This window comes from Hyla sarda, chromosome 5, assembly GCF_029499605.1.
Source record: "Hyla sarda isolate aHylSar1 chromosome 5, aHylSar1.hap1, whole genome shotgun sequence".
Taxonomy (NCBI): Eukaryota; Metazoa; Chordata; class Amphibia; order Anura; family Hylidae; genus Hyla; species Hyla sarda.
Genome location: NC_079193.1, coordinates 186,069,913 through 186,083,104, shown reverse-complemented (window position 1 = coordinate 186,083,104; position 13,192 = coordinate 186,069,913). Strand labels below are relative to the sequence as shown.

General features: G+C 47.7%; 1 protein-coding gene across 1 annotated transcript in view; it reads left to right on the top strand.

The window, feature by feature from the left end:
- The first annotated feature begins 1,065 nt into the window (after positions 1–1,065).
- Positions 1,066–13,192, top strand: part of SLC39A6 (solute carrier family 39 member 6) — a 37,399-nt gene continuing 25,272 nt past the window's right edge. The window contains exons 1-3 of the mRNA XM_056520903.1: positions 1,066–1,702; positions 10,181–10,364; positions 12,036–12,205. Of these exons, the coding sequence (XP_056376878.1) occupies positions 1,262–1,702; positions 10,181–10,364; positions 12,036–12,205 (795 nt within the window). The 5' untranslated portion in view covers positions 1,066–1,261. The remainder of the gene's footprint in view (positions 1,703–10,180; positions 10,365–12,035; positions 12,206–13,192) is intronic.

Below are 13,192 nucleotides of genomic sequence, written 5' to 3'. Positions count from 1 at the left end.
GGTAGGTAGTTATGTAGGTGGGTAGATAAGTAGTTAGGTAACCAGGTATGTAGTTAGCTATCCAACTACCTGCATACCTATTTATAGAGGTATTTAGGTAGCCAGGTATATATGCTAATTAATTAGGTAGCCAGGTAAGTTGTTAAATTGCCAGGTATGTAGGCTAGGTAGCTATGTATGGAGGTATCCACATAGAGTTGTAGTTGGCAGCACAACCCAAGATAAAAAAAATGTGGAGTGGGTGCCGGCGGAACAGACCCGGTCACGGTCTGCCCAGACAATGCATACACAGAAACTCCGCAGCACTCCAGGAACAGTTCAAGTGTGATTTATTGTCCCATGCAACAAAAAGTGATATGACGTTTCACTGGTCTCTCACCGGCTTTTTCAAGCATGCTTGAAAAAGCCGGTGAGAGACCAGTGAAACGTTGGATCACTTTTTGTTGCATGGAACAATAAATCACTCTTGAACTGTTCCTGGAGTGATGCGGATTTTCTGTGTATGTATGTATGGAGGTAGTTAGGTAGCCAGATATGTAGGTAGGTAATTAGATACTAGGTATGTAGGTAGGTAGCCAAGTAGTTAGGCAGGTAATTAGGTAGCCCGGTATGTAGCTAGGTAGTTAGGTAGACTTCAGCTACCCCATCCCCTTGTTCCAAGTAAAAAAAAAAGTAAAAAACAAAACAAAAACAGTACTTACCTAATATCAAGCAGCACAGAAGCCCAGCTGCGTCCTTCTTCCTCCACTGCGCAGGCGGCGATGAGTGACATCATCACTGCTTGGGGGCATTGGTTACAGGTAAGACTGACAGACAGATTTCACCTGTATACACGTGTGCACATCCGGGGCAAATGTTCCTGGATGGCCACTACCTATTCGTTTTGTCATACTACTACTATCACCCCCTTTACACTATATACTAGTGCAGCAGTGCTATATGTGTCGTCATATTACTACCACCTTTATATTATAAACAGTGCCATATGTCAGTAGGGGCCGTGCATAGTAAGGGGAGTCCTGATCCAAAACGGTTTGGAAACCTCTGGCTTTTAGAATAGTATATACGCAGACAGCTTGTGTATGACGTCACTATAGAGCTTCAGGCATTAAATAAATATAGCTGCAGCCAAGGCGCTGATATACCACGAGCCGGTTGGAGGGGTGTGGTCAGGGGAGGCCACGCCTCTACCCCGTGACGTTCCCGTTTGTGCGGGTTCATCCCATGTAGTGCGGCAGAGAAAGAGCTGCACGAGGGTAGGATGGGGCCCGTCTACGTGGTACTTGTGGCCGCCATTCTCTACCGACCGAGCACCGGGAGCGAGGCGACCATTACCGTCACACTACCTCCGCAGGCCAGCGACCGGTTCAGCCCGAGCAGCGCTGCCTCCAGCACGGTCCTTTCCGGGGCAGACCCGGTACTGGCGCGGAGGACTCAGCGCCACAATCTACTTCTTCTTTTCCATCGCTACGGCGAGAATAACCAGAGCCTGACCGTGGACGGATTGCGGCAACTGCTGCACAACCTCGGGGTGGAGAGACTAAAGAGCATCGCCAGCGAACACCCGCCACACCCCCAGCATCATGATCACCATCCGCATCATCACCCCCATCATCCGCACAACCAGCGGACGGCTGCTACTTGTCCGGAGAGCAGGAAGAGGCGGCATGTCACCTCTGCCGACACATCTACCGGGACGGAGGTGAGTATTGCCCTGGAGAAGGCTGTGGGCTTGGAGGGTGCACCGGGTACTGCTGGGCACAGGCCTGGTTTCGTGTTGCAGAGAGGAGCTGGCACTTCCCTACACATCATCACTGCTGTCACTACAGCTGCCAGGCATCAGCAGAGGTCACCGGGGTGTCACCAGATCTGTGCACTGCTGCACATGCATTGGAATCCCAGTGTTTCTGATCATTAGGATCCAATGTGTGTATAGAGGATACCCAGCCCAGGACCCCCTCTCCTCTTCTGTAATGATTGTTATTGAGGATACCCAGCCCAGGACCCCCTCTCCTCTTCTGTATGTATGATTGTTATAGAGGATACCCAGCCCAGGACCCCCTCTCCTCTTCTGTATGTATGATTGTTATAGAGGATACCCAGCCCAGGACCCCCTCTCCTCTTCTGTATGTATGATTGTTATAGAGGATACCCAGCCCAGGACCCCCTCTCCTCTTCTGTATGTATGATTGTTATAGAGGATACCCAGCCCAGGACCCCCTCTCCTCTTCTGTGTGTATGATTGTTATAGAGGATACCCAGCCCAGGACCCCCTCTCCTCTTCTGTGTGTATGTTATAGAGGATACCCAGCCCAGGACCCCCTCTCCTCTTCTGTATGTATGATTGTTATAGAGGATACCCAGCCCAGGACCCCCTCTCCTCTTCTGTGTGTATGTTATAGAGGATACCCAGCCCAGGACCCCCTCTCCTCTTCTGTGTGTATGATTGTTATAGAGGATACCCAGCCCAGGACCCCCTCTCCTCTTCTGTATGTATGATTGTTATAGAGGATACCCAACCTAGGACCCCCTCTCCTCTTCTGTATGTATGATTGTTATAGAGGATACCCAGCTCAGGACCCCCCTCTCCTCTTCTGTAATGATTGTTATGGAGGATACCCAGCCCAGGACCCCCTCTCCTCTTCTGTATGTATGATTGTTATAGAGGATACCCAGCCCAGGACCCCCTCTCCTCTTCTGTGTGTATGATTGTTATAGAGGATACCCAACCTAGGACCCCCTCTCCTCTTCTGTATGTATGATTGTTATGGAGGATACCCAGCTCAGGACCCCCCTCTCCTCTTCTGTAATGATTGTTATGGAGGATACCCAGCCCAGGACCCCCTCTCCTCTTCTGTGTGTATGATTGTTATGGAGGATACCCAGCCCAGGACCCCCCTCTCCTCTTCTGTGTGTATGATTGTTATGGAGGATACCCAGCCCAGGACCCCCTCTCCTCTTCTGTGTGTATGGATGTTATAGAGGATACACAGCCCAGGACCCCCTCTCCTCTTCTGTAATGATTGTTATGGAGGATACCCAGCCCAGGACCCCCTCTCCTCTTCTGTAATGATTGTTATGGAGGATACCCAGCCCAGGACCCCCTCTCCTCTTCTGTGTGTATGATTGTTATAGAGGATACCCAACCTAGGACCCCCTCTCCTCTTCTGTAATGATTGTTATTGAGGATACCCAGCCCAGGACCCCCTCTCCTCTTCTGTATGTATGATTGTTATAGAGGATACCCAACCCAGGAGGACCCCCTCTCCTCTTCTGTGTGTATGGATGTTATAGAGGATACCCAACCCAGGATCCCCTCTCCTCTTCTGTAATGATTGTTATTGAGGATACCCAGCCCAGGACCCCCTCTCATCTTCTATGTGTATGATTGTTATAGAGGATACCCAATCCAGGACCCCCTCTCCTCTTCTGTATGTATGATTGTTATAGAGGATACCCAGCCCAGGACCCCCTCTCCTCTTCTGTATGTATGATTGTTATAGAGGATACCCAGCCCAGGACCCCCTCTCCTCTTCTGTGTGTATGTTATAGAGGATACCCAGCCCAGGACCCCCTCTCCTCTTCTGTATGTATGATTGTTATAGAGGATACCCAGCCCAGGACCCCCTCTCCTCTTCTGTGTGTATGTTATAGAGGATACCCAGCCCAGGACCCCCTCTCCTCTTCTGTGTGTATGATTGTTATAGAGGATACCCAGCCCAGGACCCCCTCTCCTCTTCTGTATGTATGATTGTTATAGAGGATACCCAACCTAGGACCCCCTCTCCTCTTCTGTATGTATGATTGTTATAGAGGATACCCAACCTAGGACCCCCTCTCCTCTTCTGTATGTATGATTGTTATAGAGGATACCCAGCTCAGGACCCCCCTCTCCTCTTCTGTAATGATTGTTATGGAGGATACCCAGCCCAGGACCCCCTCTCCTCTTCTGTGTGTATGATTGTTATGGAGGATACCCAGCCCAGGACCCCCCTCTCCTCTTCTGTGTGTATGATTGTTATGGAGGATACCCAGCCCAGGACCCCCCTCTCCTCTTCTGTGTGTATGATTGTTATGGAGGATACCCAGCCCAGGACCCCCCTCTCCTCTTCTGTGTGTATGATTGTTATGGAGGATACCCAGCCCAGGACCCCCTCTCCTCTTCTGTGTGTATGGATGTTATAGAGGATACACAGCCCAGGACCCCCTCTCCTCTTCTGTAATGATTGTTATAGAGGTTACCCAGCCCAGGACCCCCTCTCCTCTTCTGTAATGATTGTTATGGAGGATACCCAGCCCAGGACCCCCTCTCCTCTTCTGTAATGATTGTTATGGAGGATACCCAGCCCAGGACCCCCTCTCCTCTTCTGTGTGTATGATTGTTATAGAGGATACCCAACCTAGGACCCCCTCTCCTCTTCTGTATGTATGATTGTTATTGAGGATACCCAGCCCAGGACCCCCTCTCCTCTTCTGTATGTATGATTGTTATAGAGGATACCCAACCCAGGAGGACCCCCTCTCCTCTTCTGTGTGTATGGATGTTATAGAGGATACCCAACCCAGGATCCCCTCTCCTCTTCTGTAATGATTGTTATGGAGGATACCCAGCCCAGGACCCCCTCTCCTCTTCTATGTGTATGATTGTTATAGAGGATACCCAATCCAGGACCCCCTCTCTTCTTCTGTATGTATGATTGTTATAGAGGATACCCAGCCCAGGACCCCCTCTCCTCTTCTGTATGTATGATTGTTATAGAGGATACCCAACCCAGGAGGACCCCCTCTCCTCTTCTGTGTGTATGGATGTTATAGAGGATACCCAACCCAGGATCCCCTCTCCTCTTCTGTAATGATTGTTATAGAGGATACCCTGCCCAGGACCCCCTCTCCTCTTCTGTGTGTGTGTATGGATGTTATAGAGGATACCCAGCCCAGGACCCCCTCTCCTCTTCTGTGTGTATGATTGTTATAGAGGATACCCAACCCAGGATCCCCTCTCCTCTTCTGTAATGATTGTTATTGAGGATACCCAGCCCAGGACCCCCCTCTCCTCTTCTGTAATGATTGTTATAGAGGATACCCAGCCCATGACCCCCTCTCTTCTGTATGTAATGATTGTTATAGAGGATACCCAGCCCAGGACCCCCTCTCCTCTTTTGTATGTATGATTGTTATAGAGGATACCCAACCTAGGACCCCCTCTCCTCTTCTGTAATGATTTTTATTAAGGATACCCAGCCCAGGACCCCCTCTCCTCTTCTATGTGTATGATTGTTATAGAGGATACCCAATCCAGGACCCCCTCTCTTCTTCTGTATGTATGATTGTTATAGAGGATACCCAGCCCAGGACCCCCTCTCCTCTTCTGTATGTATGATTGTTATAGAAGATACCCAGCCCAGGACCCCCTCTCCTCTTCTGTAATGATTGTTATAGAGGATACCCTGCCCAGGACCCCCTCTCCTCTTCTGTATGTATGATTGTTATAGAAGATACCCAGCCCAGGACCCCCTCTCCTCTTCTGTAATGATTGTTATAGAGGATACCCAACCCAGGACCCCTCTCCTCTTCTGTGTGTATGGATGTTAGAGGATACCCCACCCAGGACCCCCCCCCCCCCTCTCCTCTTCTGTGTGTATGATTGTTATGGAGGATACCCAGCCCAGGACCTACTCTCCTGTGTGTATGGATGTTATAGAGGATACCCAGTTCAGGACCCCCTCTCCTCTTCTGTGTGTATGGATATATAGAGGATACCCAGCCCAGGACCCCCTCTCCTCTTCTGTGTGTATGTTATAGAGGATACCCAGCACAGGACCCCCTCTCCTCTTCTGTATGTATGATTGTTATAGAGCAGTGATGGCGAACCTGTGGCACGCGTGCCACAGGTGGCACGCCGAGCCCCCTCTGTGGGCACGCGGCCATAGTTCGCCATCTGACCAAATCTGGCAATTACTTGGTTAACCCGTCACCGGCTCATGCAGCAGCTCGGCCTGGCTTTCCACGGTGGCTCTGCCCGGCATCACGCGGCTCCTCGGCAAGGCATTTCACTTTCACAGCCCTGCGGTGGATGCCGGCTCCCGTACAGTACGCCAGGCTGTGGCTTTCTCCCAGCAGTGCTTAGTGCTGGCAGGAAGTCTCTTCCTCCCAGCTCTCTATGGTAAAGCAGGAGCCGCGTGGGAGGAAGTAACAAAGTGCAGGCCAGGTACCTGAAATGGGAGGGAGAATTAAGATTATTCCTCCCCATTTCATATTCAAATATTTAATAATGACAAGGAGAGGATTAGTTGTATGAAGGGAATGGGCTGTATGAGGGGGGAACAGGGACTGTATGAGGGGGAACATGGGCGGTATGAGGGGGGACAAGGACTGTATGAGGGGGGGAACATGGGCTGTATGAGGGGGGGGGGAACATGGGCTGTATGAGGGGGGGGGCAGGGACTATATGAGGGGGAACATAGGCTGTATGAGGGGGGACAGGGGCAATAAGAGAGGGGAACATGGGCTACATGAATTTCATATAGCTGGTGCCTCTCCTATAGTCTTTATTCCCCATCATATGACTGTGTCCTCCCCCTCCTTGTCCAAAGGTAAGAAGAAGAAAGGAGGGGGGGATAACTGTTAAAAATAGATTAGCATGTCTAAATTTATTAAAAATAACCTGCAGCACCCCTAACCCCCCCCCCCACACACACACACACACAGCACCTACCCCACACAGCACCCCATCCCCCCACACACCTACATAAACACAGCAGACCCCCACACAGCACCCCTCAAACACACAGCACAGTTGTTGTGTTCTTCTTTTAAAACAAAAGATGTTAATTAGTTATGACAACTGTATGAGTTGTTTTTTCTAAACTTAAACCTCAGTATTCTGATTTATATTGCTGTACTGGCACGGAAAAAAAGTTGGCGTGCATTATGGTTTGGGCACTTGGGCTCAAAAAGGTTTGCCATCACTGTTATAGAGGATACCCAGCCCAGGACCCCCTCTCCTCTTCTGTAATGATTGTTATTGAGGATACCTAGCCCAGGACCCCCCTCTCCTCTTCTGTGTGTATGATTCTTATAGAGGATACCCAGCCCAGGACCCCCTCTCCTCTTCTGTAATGATTGTTATAGAGGATACCCAGCCCAGGACCCCCTCTCCTCTTCTGTGTGTATGATTGTTATAGAGGATACCCAGCCCAGGACCCCCTCTCCTCTTCTGTGTGTATGATTGTTATAGAGGATACCCAGCCCAGGACCCCCTCTCCTCTTCTGTGTGTATGATTGTTATAGAGGATACCCAGCCCAGGACCCCCTCTCCTCTTCTGTGTATATGATTGTTATAGAGGATACCCAGCCCAGGTGGGTTCACACCACATTTTGTTAAATACGGTTCCCTTATACGGTTGGGAGGAGGGGGGGCGGGGCTTAATCGCGGCGCCCGCACTCAGCCGTATTCGGGAACCGTATTTAATGTATGTCTATGAGCCGACCGGAGTGAACCGCAGCCTCCGGTCGGCTTCGTTTTCGGCTGTATGCGGTTTCCCGACCGCAGGCAAAAACGTGGGGTGTGAACCCAGCCTTATCCTGTGTATATGGATGTTATAGAGGAATATACCCTGTTTAGGATCCCCTCCTCATCCTGTGTGTATGCTATTCATGTTACAGAGGATTATGCCCTCTTTAGGACCCCCTCTCATCCTCTGTATGGATGCTATAGAAGAAGTGACCCTCTTCAGGATCACCTCTCAATCTTTTGTGTATGGATGTTGTAGAGGAGTATACCCTCCTTTAGGACCCCCCCACAGATTATTTTTTCTGGTAATGGCAGATGTTTGGATTTTAAGATTCCCCATTCCCTTTTCTTTTTTTTTCTTCTTCAGGGAGATGTGTTGACAGCTGTCCAAAATGCTTGGCTAACTTTTTCCACATCCAAATTTGCCATATTTTATTACATATTTTACTTCAGGTTATTTTCATGATGTAGAATAACTTTGCAAATGCAAAAAAAAACCTTTAAAACGGATTTTACATGCAGTATTTCTACCCAAAAACTAGTAACGAAACAGACACTGACTAACGATAATGAAAAGATTTGCACCTTTTACTGTGTTTGCAAACCATTCCTAGTTTTGTGAGTTTGCATGAAACTTAGTGGCTTTTGTCCGGTTTAGGGTGCATTCACACCACGATTCTTTAATACGGTGACCGGATCCGGCTGGGAGATGTGAAAAATGGGCACTCCCGGACCCGGTCTGCATCTCATTTATTTGAATGAGCCGACTGGAGTCACACTGTCTCATTTTAGTATACCACGGTTTTCAGTCCGGTCACAAAACTGGATACTGGGCAAAAATGAGCCGACAGGAGTCACTATCTGAACTATATGAATGAGATGCAGACCGGTATACGGTAGCACCCGGTTTTCTTGTCTCCCAGCCGGATCCGGTCACTGTATTAGAGAATCATGGTTTGAATGCACACTCATACTGCCCTCACCAAGTAAAGGGGTAGGCTTCTTGTACCCACCAGATTGATTGTAATTTATGTCAAAGAACTGGCATAAGTTGTAACGCACCTCCCTGCAAACACCCCGGGTACTCCTGCTTTGGCAGGGTACCTACCGTTATCGGCTCTGCAGGCAGATATCTTGGCTAACGCCAAGGGGGATGCCGGGAACATTTGTGGTGCCTTAGTAGCTTCGGCGAAAAGGGACATCAAACCTGGAATCTCGCAGGTACCTTTTGGTCCGGAGGTGAAGGGTAAGGGTTGTTGGGGGGGGCCTCTCTCCTGTCAAAGAAGGGCTTGCGATAGACCGCATCCTTTGTGCACGTTTTTTTGTGTGTAACAGGTTTGCACTTATTCTTGCACTTTGGGTGATTCGAGAGCACGTTCCTCGGCTCTTAAAAAAATAAAAGCTCTTGGTTAGTGAAGATTTCTAAGCTTGGTGCGGACGCTAAAGTGGCACATTTATTGGGAGGTGTGTGCTCTTTAATAAATCTGCCTTTTAGATAGCATCCAATTAGCACAGGAAGGAGGGGACAGGATCTATATGGTGGTTTGTTGGTAAATCCTGGTGTTTGGCAGTTTCTCAGTTATTGATATAACACAAGTTAGGATTAAAGGGGTACTCTGGGAGAAAACTATTATTTTCTAATCAACTGGTGCCAGAAAGTTATACAGATTTTTAAATGACTTCTTTTAAAAAATCCAGTACTTACCAGCTGCTATATACCACAGTGTATAGCACAGTGCTCTCTGCTGACACCTCTGTACGTGTCAGGAACTGTCCAGAGCAGAAGAGGTTTAATATGGGGATTTGCTCCTACTCTGGACAGTTCCTGACATGGACAGAGGTGTCAGCAGAGAGCACTGTGGTCAGACAGAAAAAAACTCAACTTTCTCTGAAGCATACAGCAGCTGATAAGTACTGGAAGGATTAAGATTTTTTTTAATATAAACCAGTTGACCCCTTTTTAAAAGAGGTTATCCAGGAAAACTTTTTTTTAGAGATATCTCTCTCTCTCTCTCTCTCTCTCTCTCTCTCTCTCTCTCTCTCTCTCTCTCTCTCTCTCTCTCTCTCTCTCTCTCTCTCTCTCTTCTCTATTTCAACAGATTTTTAAATACTTCTATTAAAAAAATCCTAATCCTTTCAGTACTTATGAGTTGCTGAAGTTGAGTGGTTTTCTGTCTAAGTGCTTTCTGATGACACCTGTCTCGGGAACTGTCCAGAGTATAAGCAAATCCCCATAGCAAACTTCTTCTACTCTACTACTGCAGTTCCTGAGACAAGCAGAGATGTCAGCAGAGAGCACTGTGGTCAGTAATAGAAGTAATTTACAAATCTGTTTAACTTTCTGGAGCCAGTTGAAAAAAAAAATTCCTGGAATACCCCTTTAAGGCAAGGTTTCCACACAGGTTTTTTTTTCTGCCATTTCTTTTGGCATACTGCCACCACTGTTTTTGAGACAAACTCAGAAATGGATTCAATAGGAATCAGAAATATTAAGGATGGACTAACCCTTCTCCTTCCGGCTTGGATTCAAACACTGCTGAGTTAGTTTTCCAAAAAACGGCAGATAATAAAACAGGGAATGTGATTAACCACCAGACTCATGTTTCTAATCGGTGATGTAACACCATTATTTTTGCTGTACATGTAACCTATCTCATTTGATTCCAGTGTTTAAATGCCTCCAGACTTCTGACAGTACATGGTATGGACACTCATACGCTGCTTGGTGTGGGCGAGTTTAGCTACATATGTCCAGCGATCATCAATCAGATTGACAGGAAGTCCTGCCTGATTAATGTTAATGAAGAACTGGTGGCAGAAAGTAGCCAGGGTGTATACTCCAAGAAAGTAGGTAAGAATATACTCTAATGTATGCAGCTGTCTGTCGAATCCCACTCATTCACTCCAAAGACTATAATAAAGTTAAGGAGCTGGAAATGGCCAGACAGGCAGTAAAGCATTGTGCTGTGCACTTATAACTCGTGGTTGCAGCCCGACCGCTGGGACACCCGCAGTCTCCCTCCAGCACGGCTCCCAGGCTCTCCTTGTGCATGGAGCAACAACTGTTCTGTGCGTGAAGTGGTGTCAATTCGTTGTATCTCTGGTTCTCCCATACAGATACATGGAGGGGGCGTATCGACCACCAGGTGTACTGGTCGACACCGCTCCATACACACAGCGGTTCTTGCTTTGAGCATGAGCAAAGTCAGACGGGAGATCAGACACTTATCCCCTATCCTGTGGATAGGGGATAAGAAGTAAAATAGGCACTGTCAGATTAAAAAACTTATTATAAGTTGAACATCTTTGCAAAACATTAACCTTTCTAGTATACTTCATTTATTTTTATTTTTTTTATAGAAATCATGGCTTATAAAATCATGGCTTTGTCCAAGCTGAAGCAGCGGCATGGGCAAAGTCCAGTAAGTGAGAGTGGGCTAGCATTCCTCTGTGCTCTCTCTCCTGTCTGACAGTATTCCTCTGTGCTCTCTTCTGTCTGATAGCACTCCTCTGTGCTCTCTCTCCTGTCTGATAGCACTCCTCTGTGCTCTCTCTCCTGTCTGATAGCACTCCTCTGGGCTCTCTCTCCTGTCTGATAGCACTCCTCTGGGCTCTCTCTCCTGTCTGATAGCACTCCTCTGGGCTCTCTCTCTCCTGTCTACAATTTTTTTTTGACTTATATCAGAAAAATTAAAGGGGTAGTCCAGTGCTGAAAAATGTATCCCCTATTCTAATGGTAGGGGATAAGTTTCAGATTGCGGGGTTCTGACCGCTGGCGCCCCCCGCGATCTCCTGTACAGGGCCCCGGCATCCCACGGGAAGGGGGCATGTTGAACACCGCAGGAAGCGGCACCTGACATTCCCCCTCAGTTGAACTCTATGGCAGAGCCGGAGCGCTGCCTTCGGCTATCTCCGGCTCTGCCATAGCGCTGTATTGAGGGGGCGTGTCAGCCGCTGCTTCGTGTGGACCCCCCGCAATCTGAAACTTATCCCCTATCCTTAGAATAGGGGATACATTTTTCAGCACTGGACTACTCTTTTAATGTTTTGCCAAGATGTACAGCATATAAAAGTTTTTGTATCTGACTGTGCCCATTTAAATAATCAGACTTCCCCATTTAACTACTACTGAAATAGTGGCAAAAAAATGTGATATTGAGCTACTTTATTACTGATGCTAAAATCACTATGGTATGTGGTTGTAAAGATGTTATGATGGGGTCTAACTGCCTAGAACAGTGTTTTCCAACCAGAGGGCCTACAGCTGTTGCAAAACTACAACTTCCAGCATGCACTGACAGCCAAAGGTTGTATGCACCCTGGTTGGTAAACAGTGACCTAGACGCTGCAGTTGACATTGAATGTGACATTTAAAAGGTTAAATCATTGAAAATGTGAGGGGCAGTGAGGAGGCAGTCTAGGCTCAATGTCCATGGTCCTGTAAACCCAGACTAAGCATTACCTTTCACTGCAGATAAAAGGATTGTACCACTAACCTATGTTGTTTTTTTCTGTTTGACAGCATGGATTGGTGGATTTATCGCTATCACTATTATTAGTGTGCTGTCCTTACTTGGAATCATCTTAGTTCCTCTTATGAACAAAGTTTTCTTCAAGTTTCTTTTAAGTTTCCTGGTGGCACTGGCAGTTGGCACTTTAAGCGGAGATGCATTTTTACACCTTCTTCCACATGTAAGGGATTCTTTATTTCATGTAGTTTTCTGTGACTATTGTGCATAGTATGTGTGCCTGTAAAATGTTTTTTGGGGGGGTTTGGCACCAAAGAAAGTACTGCATTGGTGGTATTCTCCCTAAGGCATTGTGGTGCATCCTCATGGAGGCAACTATATAGCAGCTCATGATGTCTGCCACTATACAGGGTTGATTTACATTGCTATGTTATGTTCTCAGACGTAGAAATTAAACATAAATGAGACTTCTGACGTTCCATGTTGATCCCATTGGTGCGTATCTGATGATAACTCACTTCAGGATATTTTAGAATTTCCCCTCTCCATAATGGTACTGTTCTCATTTTTGGTAGCAGGCAGCATGAAACCCTGAAAGGCTTCCGTATTACAACGATCTATGACTTACTCTGGATTAGAGCGTCAAAGATTAATCGATAAAATCGATTAAATTTAATAACTGGATTCGTTGTTGACAAATCCAGTTATCGAATAATCTCCTGATTCTTTGTCCACAACCAGAAGGCTGCTGCGGTCAGGCGCGAGTCCCAAAAATCCCGCAGCAGCCTCAGGGACATTGTCACTATAGCAATTGACATGCAGTTCCGGGCAGATGAATCCTTCAGCCATTTAGCCCTGCTTCGGGCGAGCGGGGCCAAATACCTGATGAGTTCACATATAACGGGGCAATCTGTTTTGCCCTGTAACTAAACTCCTATGGGCGACAGCTGTGCGCTGCAGCCTATAGCGAGCCCTGCAGGACGACTGTGTCCCAGCGTAGGTTCGTGCGATGACGTCACTCCATCCGGACCGAGGATGCGATCCGGTAACAACAATGACCACCGACCCCTGAGCCTGCCAGAGCACACATGGGGGCGGAGTACAGGTAGCAGGGGATCAGAGAGGAGGGGAGGCTTGGTAATAATGTTGTACAGGAGATAGAAGTTGGTTGGGCTGAAATATCATGACACGGGGGGCATTAGAGGAGGAG